The sequence below is a fragment of the Pleurodeles waltl genome, chromosome 2_1 (assembly GCF_031143425.1).
Source record: "Pleurodeles waltl isolate 20211129_DDA chromosome 2_1, aPleWal1.hap1.20221129, whole genome shotgun sequence".
Lineage (NCBI taxonomy): Eukaryota > Metazoa > Chordata > Amphibia > Caudata > Salamandridae > Pleurodeles > Pleurodeles waltl.
This window is the reverse complement of record NC_090438.1, coordinates 596,796,554-596,818,872: the sequence shown is the minus strand read 5'-3', so window position 1 is coordinate 596,818,872 and position 22,319 is coordinate 596,796,554. Positions and strand designations below refer to the sequence as shown.

At 44.9% G+C, this 22,319-nt stretch overlaps 1 protein-coding gene across 3 annotated transcripts in view; it reads left to right on the top strand.

The window, feature by feature from the left end:
• TBX20 (T-box transcription factor 20) overlaps positions 1-22,319 on the top strand; it is a 95,305-nt gene that overhangs the window by 2,399 nt on the left and 70,587 nt on the right. For 2 of the 3 annotated variants that reach the window (XM_069215490.1, XM_069215491.1), the window contains exon 2: positions 9,802-10,039. In XM_069215490.1, coding sequence (XP_069071591.1) covers positions 9,802-10,039 — 238 coding nt within the window. Of the gene's footprint in view, positions 1-1,232; positions 1,712-9,801; positions 10,040-22,319 lie in introns of those variants that run through there. The other variant, XM_069215492.1, reaches the window with a different exon arrangement.

The window sequence follows — 22,319 nt, the reverse complement described above, 5'->3', positions numbered from 1 at the left end:
CCAACTTTGGAGGAGGTGGTAATCCGTCCCAAATGTGACGGATTTACCACCAGCCGTATTACGAGTTCCATAGGATATAATGGACTCGTAATACGGCTGGTGGTATATCCGTCACTTTACCGTCACTTTTGGGACGGATTACCACTTCCTCCAAAGTTGGAATAACCCCCTAAGTCTCCAGTTTCTATCTCTCTACCTTCACAGTGGAGGATGCAGAGTCATTGAGTATCTGTGTCTGTTCCTTATCAGTGCAAAGGGGAGACAGTATCTCGGGGTTTCACTCTCTTGGCTTTCCACAGCCCAGGATGAGGTATCTCATTGTTGTTGTACGCTTCACAGTGCTGAATACAATGTCTTCATATTTGTGCCTGCCGCGTACAGTGTCTCCCTGTGTCTTTTCCTGTATTTCCGCAGTGCACGGGACAGTGTCTCCTGTGGCTTTCCCTATATCTTCCCCTGTATCTCCCGCAGGGCAGGATGCAGTGTCTTCCTGGGTCTTTCCCTGTACCTTCCGCGGGCAGCAATCAGTGTCTCGTCTGTCTTTCCCTGTACCTCCACAGTGCAGGAGACAGTGCCTCCCGATTTCTCTCTCTCCCTGTACCTTTGAGCGCAAAACACTGCGTCTCCTTTCAGCCTCCACTGACACCCTGGGGCCTGACCCTGGTCTGCCTCCACTACCGCGCGTGTAGACCTGTTTCGGCCGCAGATGTAGCCCTCGCGCCGGTGCCTGGACTGTCTGGGTTGTGTCTTTGGCTGAGGCCGCTGGAGGCTGGGAGTGCTGTTCCTACAGAAGCCGAGTCCCAGTGGAGTAACAAATGCCCCGCAGCCCCTGCGGTGCATCGGGGGGCCAAGCTCCAGGGGACCCCCTCAGCACAGCACTTGGCATGAGTGAGTCCGGGGTAGAGGGGCTCCATGTTCTTTGCAAGGGGCCCCGTCCAGTTTCGTCGTGCCGCTGCTGAGGCCTTATCTACAGATCGGGTTTTATTACGCACTGGAGAGAGATGCCAAACACAAACCAGGCGCGTCTCGCCTAGATTGCTTCATCTGAGAGAGGGACTTGGGTGGCAGCTTTCTGCGTCTCTAACCCGCGTCTGACTTCAGACAGAGGACGGTGGAAGTCAGCTGCACGGAGCCCGTGGCCCGCGTGGGTGTGTTCATTTATTTACCACGGCGAGCACAAGACAGATGAAGCCGCGCTGTTGGGAAAATCAGATCAGAAAGTGGACATTTATTATTTTATCGTGGCACGCAGGCGAGTGCAGCCTAAAGAGGCTTAACATTGTGCCCTTTTCCTAATAAAATACATGCCTATATTGGTATGTGCGTGACAAACGCATGCAATTTTTGGTTATTTTTGTTGCACGGACATTAGTGAGCGGTTCATTAATTCATAATTCACGAGATACAGTTCACTTATCACTGGAATTACGTCGCTGCTGGGCATGTCATTTCCAACGAATAGGAATACGGTGATAGCTTTTTTTCTGTCTAATGAGAAAAAAACACAAGCCAATTAGCCACAGTTTTATAGTTCAAAATTGCAATTTGTGTGTTCTGTTGGTTTTTTTCTACGAATTTTTCGGGGCACCGGAACTCCTCGTTGGCATTGCTGGACCCGGACGAACAGACATGTTTTTATGTCAGAGAGGCGGGGTCTTATGTCTGGATATTTGATGCGTGTGCGCGTCAGGGGCTCCGCTAAATGTGTGCGGTGAGTATGTTGTGCCGCGCTGCTGTTGCTTACTCGGCCTGCTGTGCATTGGTTAATCTTGTAAGTGCAGAAATATCAGGGCATGTACCACATACTTGGCCAGAAGGTGGGCACATTCTGCGCACTATGTTGGGCACGCTATGTTTTCACCCTCTTTCGTTTCTCTCAGAAAAAGAAAACTCATAATATTAGTATTCTTTTCCTGTCATACCTTACCTTACCAGCCTGAATTGTGAGCGCCAGGGAGTTGTTTTTCACCGAGGGCCCACACAACAGGGGGAGCTGCGGCCCTCCGTCTGTGGGGTCACCGCCAGCGCCCGCCCCCCACGCCGGGAGACGTCTGTGGTCACAGTCACAGGCTCCAGGGGCAGGAGCGCCACCGGTGGCTCGGGACCCTCTCAATCCTGCTGTGGATTCGCGTGGAACCCCCAGACTCACTGATCATCGGGGGTTTGGAGGTGGGGGGCGAGTGAAACACAATCAAACCCTTCCCTAGTTCAGACGTAGTGCATTCATAGCGAGGCGTTCTCTATTGCAGCTCTTCGGGGCAGCCGGGTACCCGGATCTCACCCCTGTGGGGGCCTGGAGAGTAAGGAACACCCCCTCCCCCGCAACCCAGACCATATCTCATTCCTTCCATCGCCTATGCGCCATCTGAGCCTTTTGCAAAGGCAAGTATCTCAGTAGTTTAAGATCCATAATAATGTGTGTGTATTTTACTTCTCCCGTCACGTATACCGCGTATGCAATGTCAGGTACCTCAGGTGGGCAAACACTCAGATATGCATGTGTTTCATGTAGTGCTTGCCACCGCAGGGTTGTTTTTAGCGCTATAAATAAAGGCTCTTAATATTACCCAATTCACCGTTAGCAATATAAAATCCGCACTTAACCTATATTGCCAGGTGGTAATAGTAACATATTTTGTTGCAACCAAACATTAAAAAAGAAGTTGTCAGAGTTATGAATCTACGTGCGTGTGTGCGAGAGAGAGATACCGAACGAGTAAACCCACACCAGTCTAACACAATTGTATCAAAATAGTTGAAGTAACCCTCGCCGGTACTCCACAGTTCTGGACAGTGTGACTTTAACATGTGATGCTCCAGCAGGCAGTGGGTTTCCACGTTTACTTTCACTTTTCCTCGCGTTGTATGAGCCCTTTAGAAATTGCACACTGAGCAGCCCAGCATGTTAAAAATACACTTAGTGGCTTTGGCAGCAAACACCGGCGTAAAGGCGTCGCACACACTGAAGTGGACGCGGCAGTAGAAAGTGGAATAACCCGTATCAGCAGACACTGAAACGAAAACAAGAACAAACAGTGAAACGAAAGTTTAGTAGGTGCTGAAATTCGACCACCTAAATCCGTCGAATACAAATTGGCTATGAACGATTAAATTGAAGTTGAATAAATATGGAATCGATAGTCTCAGCAGGCGCTAAAATTGAGGTTGTAGCAGACATTGACATGACAGTCAGCAGCAGGCACCTGAGCGTGAGTGCCAGAAAAGACTAAGATCAAACTATGAGCTGACACTGCAGCTAACTGTAAGCAGAAAGTGGAATTAGTGGGCGAGCGGGCACTAGCAGGGATGTGAGCAACAGACACACGTGCGAGTAGCAGGCGCCTCTGCAATGACAACCAATGCTGATACAAAGTAGTAGCACACACTGAAATGAATGTGTTACCAGGCTGGGAATCACCAGCAAATAACGGAAAGGAATTGATCAGCACCCACTGAACGTAAAAAACAGAAGCAGCAGCCACCCCTGTGACACTATGAAAAGACTAAAAAATGTGTATCCATTATGCGCATCTGGTTGGGGACAGATATGTGATTCTATTTCAACCCCTGAATAAATGAACATTCTTTTTTTACTTATACAAACAGATACTATGGCAACATGTTTAGGTTTTTTCATTGTTAGATTTCGTTGCAAGAAAGAATTCTACACATTCTGAGCAACAGCATATTTAACTTGACTTACATCATTCCTATCCTAATATATTGTTGCAGCAATTACTAACTACAATTTGGTGCTTATAATTTACAGTACAGAGTCTGTGTGTGTTCTTGTTGTCCGCAATGAACATGAAAGAGCAACACACCAAGAATGTAAAGCTTTGTGTAAAGAGGATGGTATGATTTTAAGGAATAAAATATACTCTGCCACACATTAAAATGATGCTGCAAGTTACATTGGTGATCAATAAGCTTTCTGTCCTGTTCCTTTCTAAGGTCGTGAAATTCTTCAGTGATTTGCAATAGCCGTACAATGTATGGCATGACATGTTTTATGCTATAAATATAATAAAACATCTGCCACAAACTTTCTCTCACGCTGCGCATGCGTGGAAAAAGATGTGACCCACTGAAACCCCCGTGACCTTTATGAATTCAGTGCATTTTTTTTATATTTCCAGTATATACGCAGACACCTGTTTTTAGAACCACTGCTCTTTATAATTGTCACGGTTCCTCGCACTAAGCCACCCGTTGCCCTTAGAACCTTTCCCCTGGCTCTATCTGCGGCTTCGTAAGTTAGCTCACCAGCGCCCCCTGCTGTCCGCTTTAGATGAAGCGTGTTAGACATCTCTTTCTCACGATCTCCAGCTCCCGTGCTGCTGCTATCTGCATTTCCTTGAGCGATTCCAGCGGTTTGCAGGAAAACACGGCTGTTCCTTGCACCGACTTTGTTAAAACAACACGGACCAGTCAAACTGTCTGCGGCTCAGCAGGCGGGAGCAGGGCCGGCTGGGAAAGGTCATCGTGTACCTTATATTACGGAAATAAAATATTTGGCCTTAGGAAAACCTTACCATGGATTGCCTACTTTTTACTTCTCACGTTTCTTTGAATACATCCTGAACTAGGCCGATGCTTAATGTGTAAATAAAAACTTGCCGGTGCCCAGAACCCTCCTCTGAAATACACGGCTGCTGCAGTTGAATGTGCGAGCAGGAAATACTGAGGAAGCGTAATCCTGAAGCCATCTCGGGCATCTTTAATTCGTTTACAGCCGCTCCCTGCTCCTTCAGCCCACTCTTGCAGCTTTCTGTTTTCTCCCTTTGTGACGCCTTTTCGTTTTCCTCGTCCCCCGTCCTTCCCATATGTGTCTTTTGCTCACAGGAAATGCTTGAGGCAGACTAATAAGTGCCGGCCCTCAAAAAATGTAAAAGGAAACCACCGGCTCAAATTAAGCACTGAATTGGGCGTTTAGAAAATTATTTACACTCTTTCTATTTCCTGTGTTTGGACATTAACAACAGTAACATTTACATAAGAATAGTGCTTGTACAGCGTGTTTAATAATTTGTAAGTGCAGTGTGTTGTCTAAGAATTATTTTAAATCATTGCACATCTCATATCTCCGACCTCTCCGCTCTGTAAACACCTGAAACTACTATTAACCAATGAATTGGTAGGCTGTTTATCTACCTAGGAAAGATTAAAATATAAATTGGCCTTGCCGGTCTTTCCGATTGCAACCGATGTCACCAGCAAGAGATTCATTCAGTGAGTCATTTTGCTGTACAATATGCATGGTAGTACTTAAACAAATAGGTTTTCAAAATACATTTTCTTTGGTAACTATAACATGTATGGCCATTATTTCCTATAATTCATGGAAATTGCATTGTTTCCACGAAGAGTGGATCCTATCCAGCAGAAGGCCCGAAATGAGAATCGAGGCTCGGTTTTCTTTTCATCAGCTAAGTAGTTTCTAAGTATGTCAGTGTATTTAAATATAGCAACTACAAAAATAACTGATGAGCACTCAAAGATTAAGAATAGCAAGAATTCTAAACTAACCAGAGCCCAACTGTTAACCACACAGTGCAGAAAGCAGCTGCAAAAACTTCCACTTCTAGATTTAAAACGTGCTTCCTAGGCTTTAAAGAATATGTTTTTGTCAACGCATACTTTCTGGCAAGCATATATGAAAATATTTCTATCAGTTTTACTACATACAGTCGACTCTACAACACAAGCTAACTCATTGATTATAAAAAAAATCCCATTTGGGGAAAATGTATCTTAGCCATGTTAACTAATGACTCATTAACCACGTCGTCATAAATCACAGCTTGGGTGTCTCACAGATTCCAGGTGCATATAGAAGAAAATCTGTCTCACGGCAGATTCTAGATCATTTCAAGGCTTCAACTCCCTAAGCTTAGATTCCGGTTACATGCCACTGTTGCTTATAATAACTTTAATCACTTATACACATTGACACTGGTGATGAACAGCGCACCAGCAGATGTTTACGCACAGTTTATGACAATGTGTTTTGGGTGTTCATATTTAGGATATGAACAAAGGTATTTAACCACAGCACACGGGTAAGTAGGAGTGAATCATTCTTGCCTCTACTGTGACAATACCCTTCAAAGTGACACATGTACAGTAGTACTGGAGTTATCTCTGCGCCTATGTTAGTACACACTTACCAAACGTTTTAATCAGCCACATCATATACCTAGTGTATGTTAGGCACAGTAGTGGTGGTGTAGGTCACCCCACTCCCGTCGTTCTGTTTTAAGTCCTAATGTTATGATTTTACTTACTGAGCGCTTCTCTCACCACTTTTTCATGTATCTAGTGTACATGTAGCTGTACAGGGTAATGTACTATGTTTTAGTACACATTTCAGTGTCCATGTCATCTCCACAGTATGGTGAAACTGGTGTGAACAGCGCCTATTATAGTCTCACAGACAGTATGTTGGAAGAAAATCTTTACACAGAAAAACAACTGTGCTCAATGTCCAAAGACACTTGGACTTAACCCCTTGTGATCGAGTCTGGTTATAGTCTTTTTTCCCCCTAACTACTACACATAATATAAATGCAGGTCTAGATGAGGAGTACGCCATTTATTGCCATTGTCGAGGAAGGGGCAGGGCATTGCATATTACTGCAGGTTTCAGTTTTCGTAAGCCAAGTTAAGTTCTCTTCCCATGGTCAACAGTGTGATCTATCTATCTATCTATCTATCTGTCTATCTGTCTATCTATCTGTCTATCTGTCTGTCTGTCTGTCTGTCTGTCTGTCTGTCTGTCTGTCTGTCCGTCCGTCCGTCCGTCTGTCCGTCCGTCCGTCTGTTTGTCTATCTATCTATCTATCTATCTATCTATCTATCTATCTATCTATCTATCTATCTATCTATCTATCTATCTATCTATCTATCTATCTATCTATCTATCTATCTATCTATCCGTTCGTCCGTCTATCTATCTATGCTATTGATGTACCAATATATCTAGTAGGTAGCCGCTAGTTATTTGAGGGGATTGTTTTCTGTGCTAACCTTAACACCCAGTAATGAAACATATTGATGTGAAGAATCGGCACTGTAATTATTCATAAAGTACAAGGTACTCTTTACGAAGATAATACAACGAGGACAGAGTTCGGGGTAACATTGCAGAGCCTGGGGGTGCTTTGTGGTGCTCTTTGGGACAGTATTTTTCCTCAAATTGGTGACTGCTCATTACGGGGTGGGGGCAAAAACGGATCTGTATTTTGTTGGTTCCTGTTTGTAATGGATTTGACAAACTATAAAATGATTGAATGGAATGAAGGAAGAGTACGTACCAGTTGATCAAATTAATGTGAACTAGCTGACCCAGCCAGGGGACCAAACTATGGCCTGGTTGCCCAAGCGCCTCTCTCAGAAGACTTCAAGGGTCCATGAAAGGGTTGTCTTTGGCATGGTTTTGGGGGTCTGTTTAATATATGGCCCTCACCCCTTGCTGTGGGGGCAGAGTCTTGATACTTGGGATGGGGCCTAGGTGCCCAGGGTGGTTAGGGTGTGTAGAAGAATGGCTAAAAGGCAGTTCACGTCGAAGTTTAGTATTATTTCGTAATTGCAGCATTGGCAGTTAATAAATGCGCGCATCCTTTGTAGGTATTATTTGTATCCACTGATAACACTGTGCGACATATTTTTCTGAGACAATCACAGTCCTGGGTGGGTGGGTTCTTCGTTGTTTTGGTTCTTGGCCTGGCACTGTGCTCTGGCGGTGTCTCTCCCTGCATCCATTTCTCGAAATCGCTTGCGTTGCGGAGGAGATCATTCAAGTGATTTTAGATGAATCTATGAATCTTGGAAATGGTATTTTTATAAAAATAATTATTGGTTTCAGTCGTTTTTTTCTTTTATTTTGTATCGCGCCTTACTTCTCTGCGCATATATCTGCGTAAAGTCGCATATGGCACACTTCAATAAATGACACGCCATCTGTAACTGGGCAACTGAGAATTCCACCTGGGACTTCACACGAATATATTTGATTCAGCGATCTAGCAATGATGCAGGCGAATTACAATTACCGTTTCCTGCGCTTGGTGTGCACGGCTGTGCCAAGTTCCGGACACTGTGTGTGTCCATGTCAGGGTGGTTGGTTCTCTGGTAGCAGAGATTCAATGCGCGGAAACACCGGACAGATCCCCGGTTTGTTCACAGACAGTTTAAACTACAGGGACTCGTTCTCCCTCGTCAAAATTCTAACCGAAAATCCCGCCCCTCAGTCTTTATTTTCCTTGCCACCCCTCAGCCCCCCCCCCCCCCCCCCCCCCCCCTTCGGCCCGTCATAAGCACCGAGCGTCACCCCGTGTGCACTAAGGGTGTTAGCTACTAGTGTGCCTGACCCTCGGCCCCTTTTGCACATTCCCCTATTGCACTATAGCGTCCTTCTCACCCGAGCAGACCAGACCTGTGAGCAGCTCCCACTTAGGACAATGAAACAGTAAATGCCGTAAATGCAAACACTGCGTGTGCATTAGTGGTACATAGTACAAATAGCTTTATTTCGGTCCAAGCCATAAAGGTTCCAATATGATCAGGCAATATATAAAATAGGAATCAAACAGAAGGTAGAAGGCATCTAAATACACTAAAATAACACGAATAGCAGCGTGAATTATAATAAAACAGTAGATGCTAGAGAACCTAGCTAAAAATATGGCATGGCAACAGTCAACAAAGTGGCAGAGAAACAGTCCAACATATCCACCAATGTGGAGCCACAGTAATCATAATCACTAGATTACAGATCTTCTTTTCGCCCACACCAGGCCCAAAAAATGTAGCAACCCCACAAACATCCAGGGTAGTGTACATGCGGCTTGTGTAGGGAATTTCTGACCGTGTGTGTTTTCGTATGGGGGAGTGTGCCAGCGCGCGTGGCTGTGGTGTCTGTGGTTGAATGTGTGTCTGCTGAGAGCGTTCTTTAAAGACAGACCACGTTAATTAGAAAGTGGGGCAAGCGCTGTGTTTTCTTTAGGAAGGCCGCCTTTCCCTGGGTGTCGAACGGCATCTTCAGTTAATGCGCCTAGTGTACACTCTTTTTATAGAGGCGCCTCTGGTGGAAGATTAATGTGTAGGCCCTTGACTGAGGCTCATATGTGGTGCTAATGCTTGTACGTGCGCCTGTGCACACCTGACCACCGTGGGAGGTGTGATGGGAAACACACACACGGGGCCGCTGGGCTTCATGCACCCTCAGGCCCCGGTTTAAGTGCCTGTCCTGTGCAGTGTGGGAAGAAAGCTGCCCTCTGGTAACTCTTCTAGCCTCTTCCTACCTACACAGCGTCAATATTGCACTACGTCACTGCATGGGTTCGTTTAACCAGCTAATATTTAAAAAGTTGACGAGAAGTTGTGAGTACCAGGACGAAACATACGTCATAATTGTGTTCATATGCTATCTTGAATACCGAAGTCGGAATAATTATTATCTAAAAAAAGAAACGATTTATAAATGGTTGTATTAACGAGAGTCATGGAGAAATGTCTATCGGCAGAACACAAGAAATGGTGGTGGTGGGGGAGGAAGGGGGGGCGTGGGTATGAAGCAGTATCTTTTCTTGATCTGCCAGTAACGGTGACGCCGGTGGTATGCGCATGTAATCTGTAATGTTTTGATATCTGGTATGTTCATAGGCAGCAACGGGGCTTCACCTCACCTGCATTTCCTTGCCTACCACGGCCCATGTGTATACCACCTATACTTAACTACGGGCTCGAGGACGTGTGTTTCTGAGTGTCTCACGGCGCCCCCTTGTGTCTCCTCCCCAGAGCAATTCGTGGAGAAGTCGTCCTGCGCCCAGGCCCTCGGAGAGCTCTCCGGCCTCGACCCCCACGGGGAGTTCAGCGGCAGCCCCGTCTCGGCCCTGTGTACCGAGCCCCTGATCCCCACCACCCCTGGCACCCCCAGCGAGGAGATGGCCAAGATCGGCTGCAGCCTGGAGACCAAGGACCTCTGGGACAAGTTCCACGACCTGGGCACCGAGATGATCATTACCAAGTCCGGCAGGTGAGCGGGGCAAGGGAGGGACAGCAGCGCCTCTTTAGGGCGTGAGGCTTCTAGGCGCGATTTCCAGTACCTTTAACCCCGTCTGTACAGAAATGAAAATAAATTGGGTGGCGGCAGATGGGGGAATGAGTGCGAAACATACACTAACCTACAGGAAGCGTTTGAAACTTGCTATGAGAGGTATTACCTGACACAAAATGTACTGTTATTCTGTCCCTGCTGTAGCCGTGAACAGGGTAATAACAAGGTGACAGCGGAGAGCGCCTTAAGGCGCGTGCAGAATAGGCAATTACAAGGGACCTAAATTCCAGGCCCCCTCCTTTCTTTCTGACCTCTGTCTGGGCTGGTTCTCTCTAAAACTTCTTTCCCTCTGTCTACCTCCCCGACTGAGGCTTTCTACCCAGTGTCATTTAAAGATGTTTGGGGTCATGACAGACGCATATTTCAGCTGTTGCGTGACCCTGTTAAATCTTAACATTTACTTTAACATCGCAGAACGCATGAATGATCAGGTCATGTGCAATAAAATTCAAATACGTTCCATACGGGGGGGCCAAAATATAACTTGCCTATACCGCCCCCTCTAAGAACTTTAGGACAACACAGCGGTGGACGAATTAGTGAGACCCACTGGTCTGCGAGGTTTCACAGAAAAAATGTTAATGAGTGTTGGGTTCTAGCAGATTAGAACTCCACACTTCAGCAACACGCCAGTGAGATATACGAAGCTGTGAACTAAAGAAAAAGTGCAAGGGAAGAAACGAAACATAACAAATGCAAAAGAAACAACAGAACTGAGAGCTGGAAACCAAGAAATCAAGCACAAGATTGAATTAGGAACATTGAAAAGGGGTAAACAGAATAGCACTGAAATGGAGGAAATGTGACGATTTCGAAAACTAGTAGGAGTTAAATTCGAATAGCAAAACGAAAGGTAAACTCAAGAAGGCAGGCACCAATAAGAGAATAAACCAAGGAAGGGTGCGTGCGATGGAAATACCCTCTGGCAAAAAGTATGAAAGAAAATACATCAGGGAAAGAAAGCTTTGTAGAAAGATAAGGGAAGGGCGGCTAGATTGAAATAATTAAGGGCATACTAAACTAAGAAAGAGCGTGTGTATGTTTCAGTTAAGAACATTCTTCAGACTTGCGACATGTGCATTTGGATACAAACGTCACGGCCGAAATATTTTGTTTTAATAAGTGAAACGAACATCTTGTATTATATATAAACACAATAACAATACAGGTTGTTTATTTGCGCAGGCGATCCCACTTCCCAACTGCAGTCTATTAGAAGGGTCGTCATGCGCCTTCATAGAAAGTTCCTCATAGAGGAGGTGAGGTGGCCTGGTGTTGTCGGGCAGCATAACGTGAACTAATGGCTGTCTGCTCCTCCCCGCCAAAGACAGCCTTGCTTGGGTCGCCTCTCCTGCCCCCTAGAACATTCAGCGTCACCTTTGATGAAAATAAGGGTCGAGCTCAGAGTCTCGCCCCTCCTCAATCACCAGTCACACTCTGCAGACCAGCAATGGCCACGGATCGCGTCGGAAAGACGCGCGGATAGACGTAGACGGTGTCCGGCAGCAGCTGCTTCACGAGAGGAGCAGTAGCGTAACAAAGGTCCCCGCAGCCCCCGCGGTTCAGAGAGAGGCGGGGGGTAGTGCTCCAGGGGGGCCCTCAACACAATACACTGTGCACGGGCGGCAGGTCCCTGACTGGGTCTAGTGGGGAGGGAGGTCCCTCAAGGTTCTTTGCAGAGAGGGTCCCTCAAGTTTCGTTACTACATTGGAGAGGAGGGGGGTGTTGGAGGCTGTGGCGCATTAAAGGGCAGTGGGGATGTGCGAGGGAAGAGGGTAAACAATGGCGACGCTTTGTGAAAGCAAACCAGGTAACCGTACAATCAGATAGATCACAAGTCTGTAAATAATATAAAATAATATTCTTTTATCTGTTTACAAACTCTACTCACAGGGAACATTTCACCTAAATGTGTTTGAAATACCTTAGGTATCCTTTTTTGAGTAGCCCATAAACATACTCTTAGAATGCCCCAAATACAGCGCCGTGAGTCCAAAACAAGCCCAAGGACTAACGACGGATTGGGCCACTGTGAGCGCCGTTACCAACATTAACACTTGAGAAACATGCGGTAAAGTGTGACGGGGCGGGCGGAGAGGTGGCGCTTTGCTGCCTCCCGTCACCTCCCTATCGAATGCTCTATCGCAGTACCCCTGGAGTTCGTGTCTTTCAACTCTTGTTCTGTTAAAACAAGACAATAATCGCAGTGTGGTTTAAAAACGAAATAACGGATTCGAAAATGCCTGCTACATACCCCCAAGCCACTCATGAGGTGACAATGACGCAGACATTCCTCAACCTCCTCAGTCACTGATTATGTTCCTGTAAACATCCACTGTCACATTCCATATCTCTCTCTTTGTCCCTCCTTCTGTATTCGCATCCCTGTCTGGTGTCTTCTTACCCGACTCATTTAATCCCTCCTCAGCTTTCTTCCACCCTTCCTTTCACACCTTGCATCTCCCCCTACAAAGGTTCTGGCTCTCTCTTTCTCCTCAGCTTCCCCCACCCTTCCTTTCACACCTTGCGTCTCTCCCTACACACCTTCTTGCCTTCCTTTTTTGCATCCGCTTTCTGTTACCCCCCTCATTCTCCACCTTTCTATTAATTTTTCCTTCTAAAACCAGCATCACATTCTCCCAACCCTTATATATTTTTTTCTCTCTCTCTCTCTTTATATATATATATATATATATATATATATATATATATATATATATATATATATACAGTGCTTTAAATGGGTCCGTACTTTCCGGTACTGAGTATCGGCACTTTTTTATTTTGAGAGGGAGAGTACCGGCATATCTCAAGAAAAACGTAATAGTTTTAATTGGAGAGTACCAGCACTTCTCAGAAACAAGCAGGTACTCTATTACAGAGTACCTGCACTTCTATTTTTCCATTTAAAGCACTGTATATATATATATATATTCCCAACACAATTACCCGGAGTACAAAGGCTGTAACAGGGCGGTCCATGAGGGGAGCGGTAACCCCATCCACATGAAAGCAAACTCCTTAACGGAAAGAAGAATCCGTACTCCGTGCTAGTACCGAATTACGATTTAATACAAATTACCGGATTTAAAGGCTCCCACACCAATGCGTTTCAGCCGTAGCCTTGTTCACGTGCACAAGACTACGGCTGAAACATGTTGGTGTGGGAGCCTGTAATCCCCTAATTTTGTATTAAATAGTATTTTGGCAATACCACAAAGTCTGGATTCTTCTTTTAGTTAAGGCATTTGTTTTCATTTATATATATATATATATATATGTGTGTGTGTGTGTGTTTGTGTCTGTAACCTTAGGACCTAGTTTCTATAGAAAAAAACATTTTTTTACTTGCCTATATCTTTGACCTTGGTTGACGAATCTTTACAAAATATTCCCCCAAAATTTGTCGCTCATGTGAGCTGCTGTCTGGAAAATTTTGGGGTGATCCGTCAAGCAGAGGCTGAGAAAAAGGGGGGTCCCAAAATGCTCTTTTCCATTCCTTTTTCCATAGGGATTCTGAACTGCGATAGGGCTCGAACCACAGGACGGAATTACACCAAAAACAGAAAGGTAGCTCTTGGTCCACAAAGCAACCTTTTTGCTAATTGGTGTAAATCCTTTCAGTAGTTTTAGAGAAATTAAAGAAAATCAAAATTTGTAAATATAGGGACGCGAAGGCTTTGCAAACCCTCCCGATCTCGTGCTGAGATCTGATTGGCTGACAACACATCAACAAGGAAGTGATGGCAGCCATATTGGAACTAGGCTTCGGCCGTGTCCCAGAAAAAAAGACAGAAAAAAACAAAAGGGGCCAGGGTAGGGGTACCCTGAGCCCATAGCTCTGGTGCTGGGGTCCCTGAAGGACCCTTCCCTGAGCCAAGAACATTTAAAAAAAAACGTTCGCTGATAGTCGCAGCAGAGCTGGCGAAATTTAAAGAAAAAAAAAACAAGTGTGGTCTCCTACACTACTTTCTGAGAGCCCCCTGATGCACCGGGGACCGTCACCTTCCCAGGGCAAATATATAATGGAATGCAGGGGGCCCACCTTGTTCCCCCGCTGCTGCAGGAACTGCCACCTCCTTGGGGCTTATTAATTAAAATGCAGGGTGCAGGGTGCAAGTGGGCCGCATGGCCCTCCCGCAGCCCCAGGGACCCCCACCTCCCCGGGGCCTTTAACAAACAAAAACAAACATAGTTAGAGGGTTTTGTAAAGTTAACTATCTGTCAAATAAAGCAACCAGCCCCCCTCCCTTAGCCCCATGCACTGCCACCTCCCGGGGCTTTAATAAAAGAATGAAGGAGGTCCGTTGCGGACCCAGAGTCCCGGGGACCACCACCTTACCAAGGCTAGATTACATTGGGGGGGGGGGGGACTGTGCGCTCCGCCTCGAGTAGCCATAGATGGCCCTGGGGAGCCCCACCCCCCAGGGCCAGCTCCTTTTTTATGTCCAGAGGTGCCCACCTCCGGGACATAGCTGTTTGCTTTGGGACAGTGGGAGATATCAAACAGCTCCCACTGTCAGAAAATGGAGTTTGAATCTGTTTCCCTGTGTGCAAATATGCGTGCAGGGAAACAGATGTAAACATTGCTTCCACAAGCAGGGAGCTGCTATTTAAAGCTTGTGGGAGCAATGCTGGCTCTCGCAGGGTGATGGGAGCTGGCTAGAAACACAGGGGCATGAGGCTCCCACCATGGTCCTCTCTCTCTCTCTCTCTCTCTCTCTCTCTCTGTCTCTGTCTCTCTCTCTCTCTCTCTATCTATCCCTCTCTGTTTCTCTCTCTCTCTCTCTCTTTCTCTCAACCCATAATAGGATGGAAGAGAGAGAAAGAGATTGTCAATGCAATGGTCTCTCAATGCAATTACTTCAATGAGTAAGACTAGCAAGATGATTGGGATGAATGTTATACTTACGTTTGGATGCAGAGCAGAACAGAGTAACTTCTGGCCTAATCATCAAGGTCTTGTGCTGTCACTCAGTACGCTGAAGGTTCAAATCCTAGTATCGTTTGGTAGTGTGTTTCTTTATTCACTATTGTTTTCACTGTTAAGCCCTCCTAGTGATGGAACACTCATGTTTCTTTCCTATCACATGTGTGGGTTGAATGTCATAGATATGTCTGGAAACAGAAGGGTAATTAGACACCTGTGTTAAGGGGTGTAACAAAGGCCCTACAGCCCTGAGTTGCTGGGGGGTCCGGAACTTCAGGGGGCTCCCTCAGCACACCACCTGGCCTATGTGAGTCTGGAGGGGAGGGCCTCCATGTTCTTTGCAAGGGGCCCCCTCCAGTTTTATTACGCCACAGCCTGTGATGTAATGTTTATGGTCACAGACACACTGAAAGTTGAGGGTTCTATTCCAGGTGTGTCTGTGGTCTTTTCCCTTCTTTAATTTAATTTAAACTTCAAAAGTTAAAGGTTCATACTTGGATGGTGAGCTCACTTGTTTTAAATGACAAATACACTTTTATTTTTAATTTGTCCTAAAATATTTAATTGTACGTATATCATTCATCGAATCCTAAATTGCTGTCTGAATCTCTCAATTACTTTCTCTCTCTTTCTTTCTCTCTCTCTCTCAGGAATGGGTCATTAGGTGGGTTGGCTGCGGGACCTGGCTGAAGGCCAGACCTTGTGACCAATCCCACTGTGCATGGCGAAGGCCGTGCGCAGTGCAAGATTGGGTGGTTATAGGAAGTTGACCAAAGGACCTGGCCGCAGACCAGGTCCTGCAGCCCACCATCCCTGCGCACGTCAAAAGCTGTACACAGCAGTGGTTGTATTAACATATAGTAATGAAAATTACTTTATGTTAAAAAAAAATAGAAATTCACTGAAAAAAACAAAGGTTAAGTTGATGTTATAGTCAGGAAATAGAATTAAAAAAAACATAGAAATTCACTTAAAAACCAAAGGTTTCAGGGACATTATAGTTATGTTTCGAATTTACTTGTATAAAAACATAGAAATTCACCAGTTATAGAAAAATATATCTCAACTAAATATAACTCATGCCCTAAGGTAACTATAACTTGCACCCTCGACATGCATTGCTTATTACTCAACAAATTACAGCACTCCTGACATCTTTGATAACATCATTGATAATATCAATATAATATTTGCAGTAACATTTTTGATGAAACAACTGTGCATGGTGGAGGCGCAAGTTATAGTTACCTTAGGGCACAAGTTGTAGTTACTTGAGATAACTATAACTGGTGAATTTCTATTATTTTGTCTGAATAAATTCAGAACATAACTATAACATCCCAGTAACCTTTGGTTTTTAAAGTGAATAAATCCATCTCTCCTTCTGTCTGTCTTTTGCATTTCCTCTTCTTTCTCCACTCCCTCTCATTTCTTCTTTACCCGTTCTCTTAATTTTTGTTCTTCTCTGTCCCCTCTTCATCTTACTCGGTCGTCACCCATTATTTCCCTATTCTCCCTCTGCTGTCCCACAGTCATCTGCCTCTTCTGCCACACTCTCCTTCACCCCCGCTGTCGTGCCTCTCTCTTCTCTCATCTTTTTAACGTCTCCTCTTCCTTACCTCTCCCCCTTCCACCTCTCTGTTTTATTCCTACTTCCCCCTCACCTCCTTCTGCCCCTTTCTCCTTTACCATTTGTTTCATCTTCCTTCCATCGCTCCCTCGTCGTTTCCCTTTTATCTCCATCCCAGTCTCTCTCTTCCTCTGTTTCCAGTGCTTCTTTCTATCACTATATTTTTTACTCTGTCCTCTTAGCCCGTCTCTCTTTCCTTTAGACATTTTTCCTGTCTTACTCCCTCATTCTGGAGCCCTCTTTAAAAGCTCTACACTCCCATCTGTTCTGTGCGTCTTCTAATTGATCGCTTCTTCCTCCCCTCTTGCATTCTCCGCTCCCCTCCTCTTTTCATTTCCCATCTGTCATCTTCCTCTGCCACCGGTGATGTCAGAGTCTTGATTATTGTTTCGAGTGGATAATAAATACCTCGGGATGAGGCAGAGGGCTGCGTGCACGCACAGCCACGCACAGCCACGCCCCGCCACGCCCCGCAGCAGCAACTGCCAATATAAACAGCAGCAGCGCATTTGGTGAAGACGCGGCGGCGATCGCTCATGTTCCGGTTGTTTGTAGGGTCACGGGCTCAGCCCACTTACTCCCCTGCCCCGTGCGTAATGACGTGGCCACTGAGTGGCTGAAACTCATTCTCTCTGCGTTTCCGCAGTGCGTTTGCAACCAGTGAGAGGGACGAGATGGCAGAGGACTGGGACAACGCGGAAATTAGGCGCCATGACCCTGTCTTGTCCTAGGGATAGGGAGAAGGTAGCGTTAGCAGTATGACAGAGAGAAGATAGAGGGAAACGTTAGGGCGTGGGCACTCACAAACATGTTCCCAGGGGCCAAAACGTTTGTTCTGTGATGTGACAGAGAAACGCACTGATGCCAGTAGTGGCAGGCGGGGGGCAGGGGGTTGGCAGTAACTTGGGCATAGGGTATATACATCAATTTGCTGAATTGCACAGGGAGAAACCAGAAACCTTGGATTAATCCCAGCTTCCCCACTTTATCACAGAGTTTGATCCTATTTATTTCACTTTCCTTCCTTTTTCTTAATTATCATATACAAGAAGAGCTCGAAATACTTGACTTCAGGATGTGAGCTGTACAAAACCTTTTCATGTGTTTGATTTAATAAAGCATAATGTTGATGTATAGTAATAACCTAGGCCACCCGAAGACTGCACTTAACAAATGACTTGCCCTTTATTTCACTATTGGCATTGGTGTGGGGGCTCAGGTTGTGCAATTCCTGTTTCAAAATTCAAGCTTCTAAAATATCACTTTGAAAAAAATCTCAACGCAGTGATATAATCTGTTGTGCTAAAGCAAAGCAGTTCTGCATTTCAATGAAACACACTTTTTGAACTGTGAAGAAACTTTTATCATATTTTTACACTTTTAATGCATGATGTTTTAAAGGTATTCCTAAGCATAAGGGTGCAGGACTCCATAGTTACTTCATTTATTTAACATCAATTAATCTTTAAATAAGTACTTGGCTGTTTATTGACCATTTTTTAAGGTTTAGTGCTGAGTAGCAAACAGCAGACCAGGGGGAAACAAAATGTGTCACCCTCCCCCATTTGTCAGTGTGTGTTTGGAAAATGGGAGGGGTGGCGAGAAGGAGAGGAGGGCAAGAGAAGGAAGGAAAACATGTTTCTTAGAAGTGCATACCACACTTCTCTTTAGAGCCCGTTTGAAGAGAGACTGCTCCTGCGACCCCTGGATGGCCGGTGTCACGGGGGTGCGCCCAGTTTGCCTTTTGCAAAGGCCAACCCTGGGTTCTACCACCTGCTCAGACCCTAGTTGTTACACCTATGACCTGAAGTTCATTTTGAGATAAGTCATCCCATTGCCAGTGAACACTGCTAAGTGACACCCTTTAATGAATTGTTGCGCTTTTTTAATAAGAGAGGGGTGAATCAATGGGCAACAAGTCTGAGACTCGAATAGCACAAAAAAAGTTTGCAGTTTTAGTATGTGCACGTTTTAGTGCTATCACTGGCCCTACTTCAATTATATTTTCATTCAATGCTTAGCACACTGACGAAAGCATATAATTAATAGATGGTGATAACACATTATTAATCTTTTGCCAGACTTCATAGTTCTCATTTTATTGACTGGAGGCGGAGCCAAGGCTGAATGCACTGATGGGGATTTATACCTGTTCTCTTCAAGTGATGCACAGATTCCTGCAGGGCCTGTATAAAAAGCCACTGCACGATCTGATCTTTGACCAGAATTCATGACTGTAGGTGCCATGCTATTTTCCATGCCATTCACTAATGTGCTAAGACCACACCCCACACATGCAGGCATCATCCTCACACACCACCCTTAATGAGACCAAAAACAAAGAGCAAAGGCAGCACATTACTTGGCAGGAACCTTCTGGAAGAATGAAACAGGAAGGGAGGCTAAGAAGTGAGAGGTGGCCTATCCAAACGTAAGAGAATACAATTAGCTGCACGGCACCCACTCCAAACTGCAAGAAGGTACATTGATACCCAAAGTTACATTGACTCCTGTGAGCCAAACCCAAACTGGGACATTTTAAGGGAAACCTGTTGATGAAAACTTAGGGCACAACATGGGTAGGCCGAGTTGGTGTGCCAGTTGTTGGGTAGGCCCATTCTTCACTATGCCCTAGGGACTCAAACTGTACCTCACTGACAAGGCCAAACAAGGATTAAATTGTTCTGGGTTTATTCGTTATCCCACTCGAAGGGGTGTGATTTGACAGATTGGTTAGGCTGCTCCTTCTGGGACGGGATGGGACTAATATGGATTTGCATGTGACTGGTCTTTCTCTATCAAGCCACAGTTAGCATAATATAATGGAATGACATGTTACAGAGAGCAATGCCATATATGAGGAATTCAAAACATTCCAACCATCACATTTTTCCACCTTTCTCTGTAGAGCAATATGCTCCCAGTTTACACAGATGATGAGCCAGGGATGGGGCATGAAGGGACCATGTCAACCTCAGAAAAATATTCAAAGCTATTCTTCTTTACTTTTCTGAATCAAGTATGCTGTAATGCCTATTGTGAGTTGCCTAAAGCCACTTCAGTACATAGGCCCTGAAAGAAGGGGTGCAGAGGGGGTGATGCAACACCCCCAAGTAACGGTGCTGGGGTTCTGAAGACGAAGGAGCATTAAAGATGTCTTTACATTTTCGCTTTATCATATCACATTTGCTCTCTGCCCAAAGACAGGTCATATGTCAAGCTATGTCTTCTGATACATTGCTGCTTATTCATTTAACATGTTGCATGGTGTTTATTTTTCTTTCCTTGACTACATAGTTAGAGGGTTTTGTAAAGTTAACTATCTGATAATCTTGCTGGAGCACAGGGAGTATCAAAGGAAAGGGGTTTGGTGTAGGATGTCTGCTTTTTTTTCCAGCACTCTACAACATTTAAATACCTGTAAATGAGCTGTGGAAATATTTCTAAATATATCAGCAGTTAGGTAAGCACAAACGAAGCACACTTTTTATTTGTAATTCTGAAGTGCAATGGAAACAAAGATTTTAATAGGAACAAAACACATAAAGGGCCAGATGTAGCAAAGGTTTTTAACCATTCTGTGGCTATGGGAAAAAGTGTTCGTACATATGGCCCAAAGACTCTTGGTAATGTGCAAATGGTAAATATTTGTTTAAACCCTATTGCCACACATTATCATTTGTGTGCTATACAGTTTTATCAGTAAAACTGCATGTCAATGAGAATGAGAATTTTGTGTCCATTTCAACTGAAACCATGCCGCTTGTAAATGATGGTACGCACCATGATTTAGTAATATTTTTGCAACAGTGTGATCCAAAATATACCACCTACTATGTATCTCACCCTTATCACTTGGCGAGTCTCATTTGATATACTTGTTCTCTGTTTGGTACTTGCGGTTTTTACGATCACTATGACTTTAGTGATGTAACCATGATGACACCATCCTACTCTGGACATTTATCCAGTACCACTGCTTCAGTGACATACCCCACAATATGAGTTAATTCATTAACTGTGTGGCAGGCGTCTACTCCGCAGGGTTTGTGATATCAGTTGAGCATGCCCTCCTACTCCGACGCACAGGGGTCACCCTCAAGAGCCAATGCCTTTGCCTGCCTCTTGAACGTTTGAAAATCCTGCACTTAAAAAACTACCGAAGCAATTAAAATATGAAACCAGTTAGCTCTGTGATGAGCTAGCCTTTAATCGGGGGCAAAACGCTATGTCTAATGTTTTCTTTCCAAATTCCGGTCCCCATTTACTAAGTTTTGGTGCAAGACAGCACCACAAGCCTTTTTGCTGTGTCTCCCTGTGTAAAAGAAAAATGGCAGGAATGCACCATATCTATAAGATACAGCACATTCCTGTCCTTGTCCCCTGCCTGGTGCAAAAATTGCTGCCTGTTGCCAATGCAGGGACCCTTGCAGCATGTTGCAAGGGTGCCTGCTTTGCAGGGATGATTGTTTATGTGCAGGATGGAATACCTTCCTGCACATAAACAATAATTAATGGTATTTTTTTCTTTCTATGTATGCTGCAGAATGCAGCACACGTAGAGGTAAACACAGTGAGAACTAATGTTATTTCTCCCTGATGCACCACTTTAGCACCACCCCTGAGATGGCGTAGGAGTCTGACCTATTCCTAGACTTGTAAATCTGGTCATATTCCGTCATATTCTATGGGCGGTACGTGGGAACACCCCCACCAACACCTATGGAACACCCCTTTCACCCAGTGTTACGCATGAAAGTGGTCCTTATTTATAAGGCCATAAAAAGCCTCACAAGGTAGCTTTGTATGACCTTGTAAGTATGGGCTGGCACACCCCACCACCAGAGCATAAACAAATGATGCTCCAGTGGCGCAGTGTACTGCTAGTGCCTCGTAAATGATGCGCTCAGTTAGTTCCTCACAATTTTGAAACTTTCTGTTTTTTTTAGTAGAGTGTCCCTGTCAGTTAATCCAATTGAGGGGTAAAAATCACAATGCCCTTCAATGAGGTCACACACGGATCTTTTGGATGCGTTTATGTCAGGCGCAGTTTATAAGCTGCTAGTACCCCTACTACACTGAGGCTTAGGCAGCATCCGTTCTGTCTAAACAAATCTCTTGTTGTAGAAACTTTTACATGACTTTTTGGAAACTAGTGGTCATTTTTTTTCTCTTTCAGCAAACAGTGGATTTTAGGCCATGAAAATGCCTCTGTATGCATCACTTTCGGGCTTCTGTAGGCTGAATATTTGATCAATACTACTGGAAAGTACTGTTGCTTTTAACTGGACTATATTCAACCATTTGTGTTCTTTTGGGCACATTTATGTTTCTTCTCTGCCCCTGTTTTTACTAACTTTAAAAATTATACTATCAGAAATCGATGATCCTAGTCCGCAACCAAGAAAACATTGACGGCCTGACATCTATCCAGAATGTTCTTCCTTACTGGCTTCAAGACATGCCAACAAAAACACCTCTGTCATCAGCAGTGAGACTGCCCAATCTGGTGTAGCAGTGGAGATCTCCGTGGGCACATGTGGGAAGTATTCTCATGGGTGACTTCACAACCGCATGCTGAAAGATGCCACACATAGCCTCTCACGCTCAGCTGCTATTAAGAAGGGAACTTTTTAAAA